Source organism: Piliocolobus tephrosceles, chromosome 6 (genome assembly GCF_002776525.5).
Source record: "Piliocolobus tephrosceles isolate RC106 chromosome 6, ASM277652v3, whole genome shotgun sequence".
In the NCBI taxonomy this organism is placed as follows: Eukaryota; Metazoa; Chordata; class Mammalia; order Primates; family Cercopithecidae; genus Piliocolobus; species Piliocolobus tephrosceles.
The window spans coordinates 115,177,793-115,194,707 of record NC_045439.1 but is presented as its reverse complement, the minus strand read 5'-3'; the positions used below and the strand labels follow the sequence as shown (position 1 = coordinate 115,194,707).

The following is a 16,915-nucleotide window of genomic DNA, read 5'->3' as shown; positions in this document are numbered from 1 at the left end:
TAGCCTCTTTTTCTCAAGTCACATACATCAAGGCCAAAACAATTACAGGAAACAGAATAACAACTTTTTAATAAGTATCATCAAGATGCCCAAAAACAAGAAAATTAGAAATTTCTGAGTTGAATGGTACTACTGATGTCTCAATTATTAATGGTATTTATTAATTTTAGATCACTGTAAACCTGTATGATTAAAATGATTTGCAATTAGGGCCTGATACTACATAAAAACATCTGGCAGTAAAATAATTCAAGAAATAGAATCTTAAAAGCAATATAATCAAAGGGTTTATTTGAATAAATAAATGTCTTTACCACATAACACATGAAATTAAATGTCAGTCATTCTCCTAAGTACTGTCACATTTATTCTAGCTCTTTAAATATGTGGTGTAAGTTGCTGGTGGTGGTGGCTCACGCCTGTAATCCCAGCACTTCGGGAGGCCAAGGCAGGTGGATCACCTGAGGTCAGGAGATCGAGACCAGCCTGACCAACAGGGAGAAACCCCGTCTCTACTAAAAATACAAAATTAGCCGGACATGGTGGCGCATGCTTGTAATCCTAGCTAGTTGGGAGACTGAGGCAAGAGAATCACTTGAACCCGGAAGGCAGAAGTTGCAGTGAGCCGATATCACACCATTGCACTCCAGGGAACAAAAGCAAGACTCTGTCTCAAAAAAAAAAAAAAAAAAAAAACAAATGTGGTGTAAGTTGAGAATATAAACATTTTACTTTTTTTAATGCTAAAAACTGATACAAAATTGATGAAAACAGACCCACTGATGTTTAGGCAAATTATCTGCTAATGAATCAACCTTATAGTTTGAAGAAAACAATTTGCCACTATAATTGCTTTGAAGTCAACAGCCATAAGTAGATGACTTTGCTAAACTTTGCAGCATCAAAGAAACTCGATTCACATAGATTGCTATGTGAATATTGTTTACAAAACATGATAAACTCCTCCCAAAAAAGCAGGTAGGCTGAGAAACATTTTGAAACAGTAATAATCTACTAACAGATAAAGAGACGATGCGTCTTGTTCCATGCTTTATTAAAAAATAGTTAAGTAAAAATGCTAATCCTTTTTCTTCTACATGATTTATGATACCATAAAAATTATTGCGTGATTCCTGTGACACTAACAAGATAAAGAAAAGCATAAGAAATTAAAATAAAACTCACAGTAAGCTTGAAAATAAACTAGAGGGAAAAAAACCAGAAGTGTGTCTTGAAGATACTCAACTTACACTAGGCTTGATCACTTCCAAAATATTACCAGTAAGTTTCTAGTCAAAACCCAAGAACTTAAAATTTTCCCTAATTTTCTTTACATTTTTGCCATTTACAATGTGATATCAACAATTCTTCTAAACAGTGCTCATAAATTTATGCAATTTATAAATTATCTTGAAAGACAAAAGAAAAAACTTAACTACCCATTTTCTACACAAATGTGCTGAGCACCTACTCACCATTGTGCAGTTCTCCTGTGACAGTGCCTTCTCCCTGTGGGCTGCCATCCTGATCTCGCCATTTCCAATCCAAGCCTCTGATAACACGAGCTCCTGGAACCATGTATTTCAGAACCTGGGAGCGTACTAGACGTCTCTGCCGTCTAAGATTAGCTTCTGCTTCTTTAGCTGCTTTCCCTGTCAGGTAGAAATTGGAGAAATAAAAACCAAATCACTTTTTACAAAAGTAATTGTTTCAGTAAGTTAGAAAAGTCTCCTATCATCTCTTTACCTAGCTGATCTTCACATACTCCATTTACAGTGCCATAAAGTTCAAATCCAGATAGTGAGAGGTAGTGTGTCTGTCCACTGGCATTTTTCCCCATCTGCTTAATTCTCACATGTCTCCACCCTTGTTTCTCATCCTTTGGTGGATCAAGAGGCCAAGTTGCAGTTGACCTGTTAATATGTTAGAGAACAAATTATGTAATATTTTAAAACAGATGAAAAAGAAATTCAAGATGGGGAAGATTTTTTATATAACAGAGACCTGTAGAAAAAATACACTAACTTTCATATTCACTCAACAGTTCATTACAAGAATCAAGAAATCAAGGGGAAAAAAGTAGTCAAGAAAACAAGTTAAAAATGAAACGTTTAAATGTACACTATTGATCTGACTCATAACATTAATGATTTGTGATTAATATAACTCAAAGATAAAAGACAAAACGATGAGTGCAATGGTGTGCCCCTGTTGTCTCAGCTACTTGGGTGGCTGAGGTGAGGGGAATCACTTGAGCCCAGGAGTTAGAAAGCAGCCAACATAACAAGACCCCATTCTCTTCACACACACACAAAAAAAAAAGAAAAAAAAAAGTTTACAAAGAGTAGGAGAAATTCTCTTATGATGGAAAAATGGACTTAAAAACATTTTTTGCAAAGTTTTAAATAACGTATTAATATTTTGTCTTTAAAGCATGAAAAAGGGGTGAAAACATCACCTACTAATCCTAATGTTCAGAAGCTCCTCTCATACCATATCAAATGCCAAAAGCAATTTAAGTACATAATCTCCTTGATATGTGCCAAAATGTATAAATAAAATTTAGTATAACTAATATTTTAGAAGTTACTGACTTGTCTTTTAAAAACTAATTCAATACATAAAATGTAAGGATAGATAAAAATAAAAACATTTTAAGTCAGCCTTAATTCTACAACCAGCGATAGCCACTGCTAATATTTTGAACATTCCTAAGTATTATGTGATTATATGGAGAGTTGATGGAAAGCTTATTTCACTTGTGTCCATTAGTGTACTGTGTGTGTATACGTGTGTGTGTGTATGTATATATAGCTATATACCAATTTTAAAAATATTTATAGCTTCTCAGCCTTTTGGCTAAGATCCAGTGTAAAATACTCAGCTCAGCTTTCTACTATTTAATCTAAACCTTTTGACAAAGTTTTAGTAAAGTGTTTCAAACTTTTAATGCCTGAAGTATCAAGTGATTTGTTTTTAGAAGGAAAATTTTGCTTCAGTATTTCACAAAGAAGAGAGCTCTAAAGTATAAAATTATAAAAATAAACAAAGCTCTTTAGTGAGTTTTCCAATTTGCAAAGACTCCTCAACTAACCCTGGTTCATTGAGACTGCAGTCATCAACATGGGTATACAAAGAAGTCCAGTTCTGTCCATCTTTGGATACCTGGAAAACCCAATTTCTCAGTGCAGACCTTCCATAACCACGAGCATGACGAAGTGTATATGCTGATGGTATCACCCAGAGACCCAGATCTATGGCAAACCAGGCATTCTTATCATCATTGCTATGACAATTTAACGCTGAATTATCACGACTTAGTATGTCTTCTAAGCGGCCATAAGGTAGATTTCTTCCTTCTGATGACGTTACTACTACAAGTCCATAGGCAGCTGGATTTACCCATTCATAAGCAGTTCTATACAAAAATAAAGAAAAATTAGCAAATAACAATGTTAAGATAATTGCATTTGCACAAGGTTTTAAACATAAAAGTATATTAAGTACAATTCTAGAATTAGCAATTTAAACTTTTTTTTCCTCATAAAAAGTAATTTGGATAATCTTAACTTCTACCTACAAGTCAAACTTCCTTAAACCACAGAATATGCAGAGTGTTAACAATTTTATTCTACTTCCTAGAATTCTTTTAACAAGCGAATATGGTCACTCCAGCTTAAAGTAGAATGAGTGACTTACTTTGCATTTGTTCCAATCCAGTAAATGATTCCATTTTCATCAAAATCATGCTGGTGCCGAAATATAAAATTTTGTCCTTCTCTTAATTTTCGAACAAAAACAAATGAAGATCGGTCAAAATCATACCACTGTTTTGCTACCTAAACCAAAGAAAATATGAAAGACAGTCACCTTAATAATGCTGTTTTCAAGCATGTTACCTACTTTTTTCCTATCTCTTTAATGTGAATTGTTTTCTTTTATTATCACAAATGCTCATTTAGGCTGGGCGCAGTGGCTCACACCTATAATACCAGCACTTTGGGAGGCTGAGGCGGGTGGATCATGAGATCAAGAGATGGAGATCATCCTGGCCAAAATGGTGAAACCCTGTCTCTACTAAAAACACAAAAATTAGCCAAGCATGGTGGCGGGCGCCTATAGTCCCAGCTACTCGGGAGGCTGAGGCAGGAGAATCACTTGAATCTGGGAGGCGGAGGTTGCAGTGAGCCGAGATTGTGCCACTGCACTCCAGCCTGGCAATAAAGTGAGACTCTGTCTCAAAACAAAACAACAACAAAACAAACAAACAAACAAACAAATGCTTATTTAAAAATATGCAAAAAATATAAAGAAAAATAAAAAGTCCCACAACCAAAGCACCTCGCTATTAATAATCACAGAGTATTTCTTTAGTTTATTATTCCAATGGATAGGATAAAACAAATTCTTGATCATACTGTACAAAAACATTTTTCCGTTATCATTAGTCTTTATACATTTTTATGGCTATATGATATTCAAATTAACAGAAATAATTATACACAATTGTCAATTAAATTTAAATTTTTAATATGAATTATCTATTTAACATTAATTTATTGATTTGAATTAAGGTTTTTGTTCAGTATTTCAATATTACAAAATTATAATAAACATCTTCATGTAGAAATCAGTTCTAAAATGGAATTACTGGGCCAAAGTGTATTACCATAACTCTGGATATATACTTCCCAAATTACTGTTCTAAAAGGCTAAACCACAGCTCAGAATGCTTATTTCACCATGCCCTTGCCAGAAACTCACCATTTTCAAAAGGTACTGTTCCAGAGATTCAACTGTAGCCAAAGGTTCCATCTTCAACATTCTGCCAGTCCTGTCAATCAATGCAGTTTCACCAGGTGCACGTTCCAACCGAAATCGTAATCTCCTTGTAAGTATCTACACAAAAATGATCAAAATACTTTGGAAAACGTCTTGGTTTTTGTCTCAGAGTTGTAAAAAATGATACACCCTAAAACAACTGCGATGTATGAAGTATAAACATAATGGAACTATGAACAAATGTCTGTTTTCTATTAAAGATTCTTTTCTTTTTTTTTTTTTTTTTTTGAGATGGAGTCTCGCTCCTGTTGCCCAGGCTAGAGTGCAGTGGATTGATCTTGGCTTACTGCAACCTCTGCCTCCCAGCTTCAAGCGATTCTCCTACCTCAGCCACCCAAGTAGCTGGGATTATAGGCACATGCCACCACCCTGGCTAATTTTTGCATTTTTAGTAGAGACAGGTTTCACTATGTTGGCCAGGCTGGTCTCAAACTCCTGACCTCAGGTGATCCGCCCACTCTGGCCTCCCAAACTGCTGGGTTTACAGGCGTGAGACACCCTGCCCAGCCTATTTAACATTCTTTAGGCCAGGCATGGTGGTTCAGACCTGTAATCCTAGCACTTTGGGAGTCTGAGGCAAGAGGATCAATTGCTTGTGCCTAGGAGTTCAAGACCAGCCTGGGCAACACAGTGAGACCTCATCTCTACATATTAAAACAAACAAAAAATTAGCCGGGCATGCATGCCTGTAGTTCCAAGTATTGGGGAGGCTAAGGTGGGAGGATCAACTGAGCCTGGGACACAGAGGGTGCAGTGAGCCAAGATCATGACACTGCACTCCAAAAAACAACGCTACAGGAAAAGATTCTTTTATAAAAGGGCCACTGAGTAAGTTACAGTGGCTATCAAGAAAAAGACAAAGTTAACTTCCTAGAATTTCTAAACAACTTCAAATACACAACAGTTTAAACAAACTTATAAAACTTTTTAACCAAAGTGACTTATAACTCACAATTTTCCAGGTAAGTTTTTGAAAAGTAGCTAATTGGCTTACTCCGCTAGAATATATTCTACAGGATAAGTATCCCTAATCTAAAAATCTGGAATCTTGAAAAGCTCCAAAATCTGAAACTTTCTGAGCACTGACATGATGCTCAAAGGAATGTTCACTGGAGCATTTCAGATTTTGGACTAGGAATGCTGAATCGGTAAGTATAATACAAATATTACAAAATCCAAAACACTTCTCGTTCCAAGCATTTTGGATAAGGAATACTCAACCTGTATGATCAAAGGCTAATAAACTTTAAGAGATGCAAAACAGTTTTTAATCCAATACATTTTAGTAAGCAACAAGCACAGGACTAGCAATTTTAGGTGGTTTCATTTCTGTATAAATCTTAACTAATTCCTATAAAAACAATTAAAAGATTTATATGTGCATTTTGGTAGTTTTAGACAGCAAAATTACCAGAGAGCACATTCTGGCCTTCCTCTCTTTGGATCTTGCACAATCTCCTGAAGTGAAAAATGCGTAATAAAAGGCATCGGTGCACTGTCTTTGAGACTTATCTCCAACTCATCCACTTACCAGAAACAAAGCTTAAAAACGATCGACCAAACAGTCCCCCTTACTCCTGTTATTCTGTCTGAAACAAAACACAAAGTAGCCCTCTACATCTTTTACATATAGAATATCAGGTGCAACTACTGCATTGTAAAACTCCCTAGATAAGCACTCCAGTTTGGGAGTCTATTGGCACTGATAACAGTACCGGGTTCTCACAGGTATGGCAAGTTTTGTTAGCTTTGCATTGCTTTGGCATATATAGATCCTCAGTCACTCATTAAAGGCTGTTATTTAAAAGAAACTACTCCATGCAGTAGAATGCAGAACAAAATTCAAAGCAGAAGGCCTTGCTAGGAAACCCTTAAGAAACCCACAAAAAAAAGTGATAAAAGTTCTGGGCTAGGATATTAGTAAAACGTATTGTTTGTTTGCCTCTAGATCCCAGCTACTAAAGGAAAGAATAATTGAATGAATGAGAATGTGAATAGGAAGTTACATATTATATACAGATATATATATATATGGGGAGGAGGAGGGAAGGAAAAGAAACAGGCTATGAAACCATGTGGTTGACAGGACTAGTGAAGACTTGGGCAATCTGACTCTAACCACTGACATCAAGAAAGACCTGAAAAAAATTGTGCTTAAAATATCTTGACGTTTTTTCTTATGTTTACAATATAGAGATAAGGAAGGGACTTGCCATGGTCTGAATGTCTGTGTCCCCGCAAAATTCATGTGTTAAAACTTAATCCCCAGTGCAGTGATGTTGGACAGCAGAACTTTTTGGGAGGGCTCTGCCCTCATGAATGGGATTAGTGTCCTTTTAAAAGAAGCCTGAGAGATCTTGTTCATCCCTTCTACCACGTGAGGACACAGCTAGAAGGTTCCATCTAAGAGGAATAGGCCCTCACCAGACACCAAATCTGCTGGCACCTTGATCTTGGACTTCCCTGCTGCCAGAATTGTGAGCAATTAATTTCTGTTTATTAAGTTCGTAGGAATTTTGTTACAGCAGCCCAAATGGACTAAGACAGAACTGACTCATAATTGTAGAATAAGAGGAACCCTTTTCTCAGCTTTTTCCACTGATATAATATCTTTTGCCACTTATGATCTATGAAACATACTTCTTTTAACAAATATTAATGAATAAATGCATCATTTTCCAGTGATTTGATCAAACAAAACAGACTTCAAGTCATTAAGATCAATCGAATGGCATATAAGCTAAAATCTTTAAAGATTAAGTGAATCATTTTTATTTTAATCCGACGTGAAAAAAATAATTTTTTTAAAGAAAAGTGTCACACTGTTCCTAGATGCATTCAGCAATACTAGCTGCTACATTTTTTATGGTTACCTGGAGGTTATATGTGGATCCTGGTGTATCATACAAATGGAGAGGTAGGCGTTCAATAGATTCTAGTACAGCTATTAACTTTCGAATTAATGCAACTGCTGGTCGACTGTGAAGAAATAATTATTATTAAGAGCTTTTGTATAACTATATGTAAATGTTCATGCAGAAAATATAGTAATCAACTTCACTATATACCCCTACTTTTTCATGACTACAAAGTTTAATTTTTGTATTAGATTATGTCTGAGTAGAGATACTCTTACAACTCAATTTCCTTCACTTAAGAATAAAACGTTTCATTTTTTGAATAAAAACTTAATTATATTTAAAGCAGATGTATGATTTATTTTTAAAGTTTAAATAATTTTATTTGATATTTGATAAATAAAAAAGAATATAAAGCAACAAAGTTTTGAAAAAATATTTGATGGCAAGGATATTACAACATATCCTTTCTCATTGTTAGACTGTAAATTGCGATGACACTTCCAGAAAACAATGTGAAAATTTGAATCAAGAACTTTTAAAAATCGTCTTGCAGAGCTGGGCAAGGTGGTATATGCTGGAGTCCCAGCTACAAGGAAAACTGAGAAAAGAGAATCACTTGGCGGGGCGCGGTGGCTCAAGCCTGTAATCCCAGCACTTTGGGAGGCCAAGATGGGCGGATCACGAGGTCAGGAGATCGAGACCATCCTGGCTAACACGGTGAAACCCTGTCTCTACTAAAAAATACAAAAAAAAAAAAAAAAACCTAGCCGGGCGAGGTGGCGGGCGCCGGTAGTCCCAGCTACACGGCAGGCTGAGGCAGGAGAATGGCATGAACCCGGGAGGCGGAGCTTGCAGTGAGCTGAGATCCGGCCACTGCACTCCAGCCTGGGCAACAGAGCGAGACTCCGTAACAAAAAAAAAGAGAATCACTTGAGCCCAGGAGTTTGAGGCTGTAGTGTAAAATTATGGCACCTGTAAATAGCCAGTGGACTCCAGCCTCAGCAACACAGCAAGACTCCATCTCTTAAAAAAAAAAAAAAAAAAATCTATAACCTTTAACACAGTATTACTACTTATGGAATTTACGTAAAAAGATGTTTCCGTTGAGACTAGTATATTTGAGTATTAGTAATAGTTTTCAAAGAGCTAAAATGCTTAACACAGTAATACTTCAATACATTATTATACATCCATAAAGATATAATATGCATTCATTAAAAATGAAATTTGAAATTAACACAATTATCTGAATTGTATAACTTATTTTAAAAGTGCAATCCCATTCAAATGTACACAGAATAATATAATGAACCTTCATCATCAACCCAGCTTTAGCAATTAGCTACTAATGGCCAATCTCCATCCAGTTCTCTCCTTTTTTTTTTTTTTGAAACAGAGTCTCACTCTGTCACCTAGGCTGGAGTGCAGTGACGCGATCTCAGCTCACTGCAACCTCTGCCTCCCTAGTAGCTGGGATTCAAGGGATTCTCCTACCTCAGCCTCCCGAGTAGCTGGGATTAAAGATGCTCACCACCAGGCCCAGCTAACTTTTTATTTTTAGTAGAGATGGTTTTTTACCATGTTGGCCAGGCTGGTCTCAAACTCCTGACCCCAAGTGATCCACCCACCTCAGCCTCCCACAGTCCTGGAATTACGGGTGTAAGCCACCGTGCCTGGCCTCTCCTTCTTACATATTTTGAAAAAATACTAAAGAGCTTATCATTTCATCCAGAGATAGTCTTTGTACATAAATCTAACAAAAAAATTATTTTTTAAAAAAAGTAGTATTACACGTTAAAAAAGAGAAATTATTACTCAATTTATCAAACATTTCATCAGTGTTCAAATTTTCAACTATCTTAAACAGGCATGTAATTTAAACTAAGTGATCAGGCCAGGAATGGTGGTTCATGCCTGTAATCCCAACACTTTGGGCAGCCAAGACAGGAGAAATGCTTGAGTCTAGGAGGTTGAGGCTGCAGTAAGCTAAGATGACATCACTGCACTCCAGCCTGGTCAACAGAGCGAAACCTTGTCTGAATTTACAAAATAATAATTATCATGAATAAGTAAACTAAGTGATCAGCTGCATTCATACCAGACATGTAATTTCAATGTTTCTTTTTATTCCATTAGATTAAAAAAAACTTCAAAAATTTTCCTATTATACATGTATAATATGTTACTTTCTTGTTAAATAAGAGTTTCTTTTGTGTGTGCAAATGTTATACTAACTAGACTTATTTTAAAGGAAGCATACCAACTGTGTAAACATTACAAACATCAAATTCAAATAAATTTGGGGTTTTACCTTTCATCATCTTCATTTTCACTAAAGGCAGTTTTAAAAACATTTATTCTTTCTACCAGTTGACTACAATCTTGTTTCATATCCAAATCCATGCTCTAAAGAAAACAAAAAGTATAAAGTCTCAAAAAAATAATTTAAGGATCTTACTGAAATTTACCAAAAACTAAGAGACAAATGTTAACATATTGTTATACAATGATCACTACAATCTGAATAAAATCATTAATCATTTCATCTTTCAATTAAAATTATTTTTACTATGTGACTAGTAGGCCATGGCTAACATACAAAATTTTTTCCTTCTTCAACGTTATAATGTACTCAGCAATTATGCTGCAAAATCAGTGTTTCCCCAAGTATACAAGATGGTTTCAGATTACATTAATATAGGAATGAACATTTTCCATTTTAACAGTACTATTTAATAAGTATTAGGTAAAAACTGGTACATCAAAACTATTTCATAGATTACCAAGTGATATAATGTGATATATCACTGTAATAAATGGGAATAAATGCAAATAGTAAAGTTTATGAAGGGACTATGGGACTCATTGAAGTTCAAGTGCAGTTTTTTTTTTTTTTTTTTTTTTTTGGAGACAGAGTCTTGCTCTGTCACCCAGGCTGGAGTACAGTCGTGCTATCTCGGCTCACTGCAATCTTACCTCCCAGGTTCAAGCAATTCTCCTGCCTCAGAATTACAGAGGAGTAGATGGGACTACAGGTGCATGCCAACATGCCTAGCTAAATTTTTTTTGTATTTTTAATAGAAATAGGGTTTCACCATGTTGGCCAGGCTGGTCTTGCACTCCTGACCTCAAGTGTTCTGCCCACCGTGGCCTCCCAGAGTACTAGGATCACAGGCATGAGCCACCGTGCCCAGCCTAAAGTAAATATTAAAAGTGCACCAGCACATACAATGATTAAGATCAAGAAATCAACTCTGGGCCGGGCACGGTGGCTCAAGCCTGTAATCCCAGCACTTTGGGAGGCCGAGACGGGCGGATCACGAGGTCAGGAGATCGAGACCATCCTGGCTAACATGGTGAAACCCCGTCTCTACTAAAAATACAAAAAACTAGCCGGGCGAGGTGGCGAGCGCCTGTAGTCCCAGCTACTCGGGAGGCTGAGGCAGGAGAATGGCATAAACCCGGGAGGCAGAGCTTGCAGTGAGCTGAGATCCGGCCACAGCACTCCAGCCCGGGCAACAGAGCGAGACTCCATCTCAAAAAAAAAAAAGAAATCAACTCTGGCCAGGCGCAGTGGCTCACACCTGTAATCCCAGCACGTTGGGAGCCCAAGGCAGGCAGATAGCCTGAGCCCAGCCTGGGCAACATGGTGAACACGCAGATGCACATGCACAGGCAAGTGCACACACACACAGGCACACACACCAAAAAGAATTAAAACTGAGTAGTCTGCGTTTCAGCAAGCAGCACGTATACCAAAACTGAAATGATACAGAGATTAGTATCGCCCCTGCACAAGGATGACACACAAATTCGTGAAGCATTCCAAATTTTTTAAAATATAAATAATTAATTAAATAGAACTAAGTAGAACTGAAACGAAAATAATTCTTTCATTAAAATAAAGGAAAAAAGAGCCATGTGTAGTGGCTCACTTCTGTAATCCCAGCACTTGGGAGGCAAAGGCGGGTGGGTCACTTGAGGTCAGGAGTACGAAATCAGCCTGGTTACATGACAAAACCTCGTCTCTACTAAAAATACAAAAGTTACCCGGGCAAAGTGGCAGGCACCTCTAATCCCAGCTACTCAGGAGGCTAAGGCAGGAGAATCACTTGAGCCCAGGAGGCAGAGGCTGCAGTGAGTCAGGACTGCACCACTGCACTCCAGCCTGGGCGACAAAGCGAGACTCTGTCTCAACAATAAGTAAATATATAAACAAAGGAAAAAAGTTTTACCACAATAAAGAGGCATTCTTAAATAAAAAAAAATATAAGGTTATTAGCAAATATTTACCAAATTTTCACATAAACTTCCTACACTGTCTTTTTTTTTTTTCCTTTTAACTCATCTGTATTTGTTACAACTTTAAGCAGAATGTGACTCGAGCACTACATTTCCATCCACAAGACTGGGTCTGAGTTATTTTCGAACAGCTTTATGATATGCTTAGGTAGGCTTATAACTTTGCTCCTCCAAACAATACTTTTCTTTGGAACACAGGCCCCGTGGAGAGATCCTTCCATCATAAACTTCCTAAACTTTCACTGTTCATACATTATGTATATAACTTGGGTACTTAAGGTCTACAGACATATTCTATTTTATATAACTTAGGTAAAAATCAGAGCAGTGAATAATAAATCTTAGGCCGAAGTGTTTTTAGTCAACAAAACCTTTAGCAAATTACAACTGGGAACTTAGAAATCAAAATAAACCATTATTTAATTCATTTGGCTCAAACTAATGATAAAGGTTGAAGAAATTAGAAATATTAACATCATTCAGCTTTTAAATATTTCTTGACAAAACAAACTAAAAACCACTCTACCAAAGGAGTAACTACAAATAATTTCTAAAACTATATTTTTGTTCTTTACTACTTGATAAACTTACATTGTTTAACACAGTAAGAAGTGCCTGTACCAAGCCACTGCTACACATTTCATATGGTGAAATTGTGTTTTCATCCTTCAAAAGTACAATTAGGTTTTCTAAAGCTGTCTTCATTAAATCTCTCCAAGTGTTCTCACTCTCAATACACTAAAATAAAAAAAAAATTCATGAAGACAATCAAAAACATAAACATATCTCTTAAAATAACTTATCAGAATACCAATTATCATGACAATAATTTAGATATTAAGCAAAATTAAAAGTTAAAATGATTAACACAAATTATGACTACCAGAGGTCAGCAAACATTTTTTTTTTTTTTTTTTTTTGAGACGGAGTCTGGCTCTGTCTCCCCGGCTGGAGTGCAATGGCCGGATCTCAGCTCACTGCAAGCTCCCGTCGCCCGGCTAGTTTTTTGTATTTTTAGTAGAGACGGGGTTTCACTGTGTTAGCCAGGATGGTCTCGATCTCCTGACCTCGTGATCCGCCCGTCTCGGCCTCCCAAAGTGCTGGGATTACAGGCTTGAGCCACCGCGCCCGGCCCAGCAAACATTTTTGTAAAGGGCCCAGTGCAAATATTTTAGGCTTTGCAGGCCATATAGTCCACATCACAACTATTCAACCATGCCCTTGTAGCACCAAAGTAGTTGTAGGCAATATGTAAATGAATAAGCATGGCTACGTGTGATAAATTATATGGATACTGAAATCTGATTTTCATGTGTCTTGAAATTCTCCTTCTGGTTTGTTTTCAATCATTTAAAAGTATAAAAACCATTCTTACCTCATACAGCCATATGCAAATTGGGAGCAGGCCAGACTTGGCTCCTGGGCCATAATTTGCTGACCCCTACTCAATACCCATGACATAAAGGATAGAGGGGAAGACATCAAACTAAAACTCACTACACATCATTAAAATCTAGAGGTTGACATACTTGTCTATTTGTATGAAGCTCCCAAGATGACTCTAACTGAGTTGCTATGTTTCTGAGTGTTACCACTACTCCACGAGGCATGCTTTCAACAGCTTTAAAGTGGTCATCGTATAAATCTCGAGCCATAGTTCGTACCTACCAAAATAAACATAACAAATGTGAATTTTTACTAGTTAATAATTTTACCAAATCTTCACTTTTATGGACACTCATATTTACTTATTTCACCATGAAAAATTAGGTATGTACTGTCATTTGGGCAAATGAGCTCTCGGAGTTACAGTTATTTAAGAAAACAACCTATGTTCTGGGTCTGATGAAATTTAGTACATGATATTATTCACAAATCATATGCTTAAGTAATGTAAATTTAGGATTCACCTAATGCCATTTTAATCCCAAACAAACCAGCATAACTCTAATGCAACAGAAAAAACCTATTGCTGTAAACTACTTAATAATACTTTCTATTCTATTTTGGTATGCCCTTCAGAATTAAAAGATGGCAATCATGGATATCAGATGACTTTGAAGAAACTGTCTCTTTATAAAACAGTATTAATAATTAATACTGGTATGGTGGCTCATGCTTGTAATCCTAGCACTTTGGGAGGCGGAGGCAGGCAGATCACTTGAGGTCAGTCAGGAGTTCAAGACCAGCCTGGCCAACATGGTAAAACCTCGTCTCTACTAAAAATTAAAAATAAAATTAGCTGGGCATGGTTGCACATGCCTATAGTCCCAGCTACTCAGGAGGCTGAGGCAGGACAATCACTCGAACCTGGGAGGCGGAGGCTGCAGTGAGCAAAGATTTGATGCAAGACTTTGCATCAAAAAATAAAAAATAATAATTAATTAAAATTATTTTTGCCTAAAATATTTTGATGCATACTTGTTTATATATGCAAAAGGACAGCCACCTACTCACTGAGTTGTTACTGATTTCAAATCAAGAAAGTGAAGCAATAATTTTTAAAATTTTTTTCTTATAATTTCAACTTTTAGATTCGGGGGTACATGTGCAGGTTACATGGGTATATTGTGTGATGCTAAGGTTTGTGATATAAATGATCTCAACACCCAGGTAGTGAGCATAGTACCCAAGTTTTGGAACCTTTGCCACCCCTCACTCCACACCCTCCATAATTTTTATTTTTTTAATGAGAATACAAGATTGAGACAACGTTCTCATTGAATTTTTTTAGTTTGTGTTACAAAATTTCAGTCCCCTGTAGTCTAGATTTGGTTGGTTAATAACAACATATTAGGTATACCAAAAAGCTCTTGAGATAGGTGATTTATAGTCAGATTATTCAACGATTCCATGCTTGTAAATATGAGTATTCATTAAAATTTGTAATCTCAAAATCAATCATTTCAGAGCTTTCACATTCATTGACGGACATGCACAGTGCAGCAATAAATTTACGGTGCCTGATATGCACGTTCCCAGCAGAATTCAAAAAGGTGACACTCTTTCTTGCTTCGGGTCTCATACTATAAACAAGTGCCCTACTCCCAATCTACTTAGCGTCACACTTATCGAATTTTGGGGCTTTTTCTTCCTGATTTCATTGTTTAAAATGGCCCCCAAACATAGTACTTAAGTGATATCCAGTGTTTCTAAGCACAAGAAGACTGTGATGTACCTTACAGGGGGAAAAGACAAAAAAAGTGTGTGCTAACATATGCTTTGTTCAAGCATAACAGTGCTGTTGGCCAGTTCAATACTAACAAATCAACAATACATATCAGGCTGGGTGCAGTGCCTCAGGCTTGTAATCCCAGCACTTTGAGAGGCCGAGGCGGGCAGATCACTTGAGGTAGGAGTTCGAGACCAGCCTGGTCAACATGGTGAAACCCCATCTCTACTAAAAATGCAAAAATGAGCCGGGCATGGTGGTGCACAGCTGTAGTCCCAGGTATTTGGGAGGCTGAGGCAGGAGAATCGGTTGAACCTGGAAGGTGGAGGTTGCAGTGAGTCAAGACTGTGCCACTGTACTCCAACATAGGAAACAGAGTGAGACTCTGTCTCAAAAAACAAAAAAACAATACGTAGCAAATAAGGTGTCTTTAATCAAAAACATTAAAAAAAAAGGTGACAAAAATGTTGTCACAACAGGCCCTAGGCCTAGAAGAAATCTAACCCAGTATTTCTCCTACAAGCAATGGTTCAATATTCACAACAACTTTATAAAATGTAACTACTGTTGGCTGGACATGGTGGCTCATGCCTGTAATCCCAGTACTTTGGGAGTCTGAGGCGGGTGGATTACTTGAGGTCAGGAGATGGAGACCAGCCTGGTCAATATGGTGAAACTCCATCTCTACTAAAAATACAAAAAATTAGCCGGGCATGGTGGTGGGCACCTGTAATCCCAGCTACTCAGCAGGTTAAGGCGGGAGAATAGCTCGAACCCGGGAGGCAGAGGTTGCACTGAGCCGAGATTGCACCATTGCACCACAGCCTGGGCATCAAGAGCGAAACCAAGTCTCCAAAAAAACATTATTACAAGGGTTTCGCTAAGTTTCTTTAAAAAAAAAAAAGAAACACCATTATTACAATTTCTCTGGTCAAAGCCATAAAAAACACAAGAACTCTCCCCTAATCCCAATCACGTACAAGCATTCTTTGCATACTGTATTTAAAAACTATCTTAGAACCAGGCATAGGGCCTGTAGTCCCAGCTACTTGAGAGGCTGAGGCAGGAGGATGACTTGCACTCACTCAGGTGTTTTAGACCAGCCTGGGCAACACAGAGAGACTCTGTTTCAAAACAAAACAAATAAAAAACAAATCCTATTTTATATTACCATTACAGGTAAAATAAACATGCTAGTCACTAGAAAATGTTGAACCTAACTATGAGATTAACATGGAAATATACTGGCCATATTTGAAAATAACAATGCAAACCTGATGAAAGCATTAAAAGATTAGTCAATTACGCATCTGCTACAGTATCTTCTTGAAGTAGTAATTTCAGCTGCCATAGCCATTAAACTAAGCATCAAAATAATCTGAATTTAGAACCAGGCAGTTAAGTTGCTGTATCACAAGGTATTAACCCAGATTGTAAAATATAATAGTCATTTTCAATCCCACTGTAACACTAAAAATATTACTGTCATTAATAATTTCAGGCCGGACGTGGTGGCTCACGCCTGTAATCCCAGCACTTTGGGAGGCCGAGGCAGGCGGATCACGAGGTCAGGAGATTGAGACCATCCTGGCTAACATGGTGAAAATCTGTCTTTACAAAAAATTAGCTGGGTGTGGCGGCGGGCGCCTGTAGTCCCAGCTACTCAGGAGGCTGAGACAGGAAAATGGCATGAATCTGGGAGACGGAGGTTGCAGTGAGCCAAGATCACGCCACTGCA

General features: G+C 37.3%; 1 protein-coding gene and 1 non-coding gene across 5 annotated transcripts in view; one reads left to right on the top strand and one right to left on the bottom strand.

Moving 5' to 3' along the window:
* HECTD1 (HECT domain E3 ubiquitin protein ligase 1) overlaps positions 1-16,915 on the bottom strand; it is a 111,365-nt gene that overhangs the window by 32,296 nt on the left and 62,154 nt on the right. For all 4 annotated transcript variants that reach the window (XM_023227434.3, XM_023227433.3, XM_023227435.3 and 1 more), the window contains exons 16-24: positions 13,535-13,669; positions 12,597-12,743; positions 10,015-10,109; positions 7,716-7,821; positions 4,765-4,899; positions 3,700-3,839; positions 3,095-3,418; positions 1,747-1,913; positions 1,476-1,652 (exon numbers count right to left, since the gene is read on the bottom strand). In XM_023227434.3, the coding sequence (XP_023083202.1) occupies positions 1,476-1,652; positions 1,747-1,913; positions 3,095-3,418; positions 3,700-3,839; positions 4,765-4,899; positions 7,716-7,821; positions 10,015-10,109; positions 12,597-12,743; positions 13,535-13,669 (1,426 nt within the window). The remainder of the gene's footprint in view (positions 1-1,475; positions 1,653-1,746; positions 1,914-3,094; positions 3,419-3,699; positions 3,840-4,764; positions 4,900-7,715; positions 7,822-10,014; positions 10,110-12,596; positions 12,744-13,534; positions 13,670-16,915) is intronic.
* On the top strand, positions 11,435-11,538 carry LOC111552951. Its single transcript, XR_002734780.1, has one exon. It is a non-coding gene; the product is annotated as a U6 spliceosomal RNA (small nuclear RNA).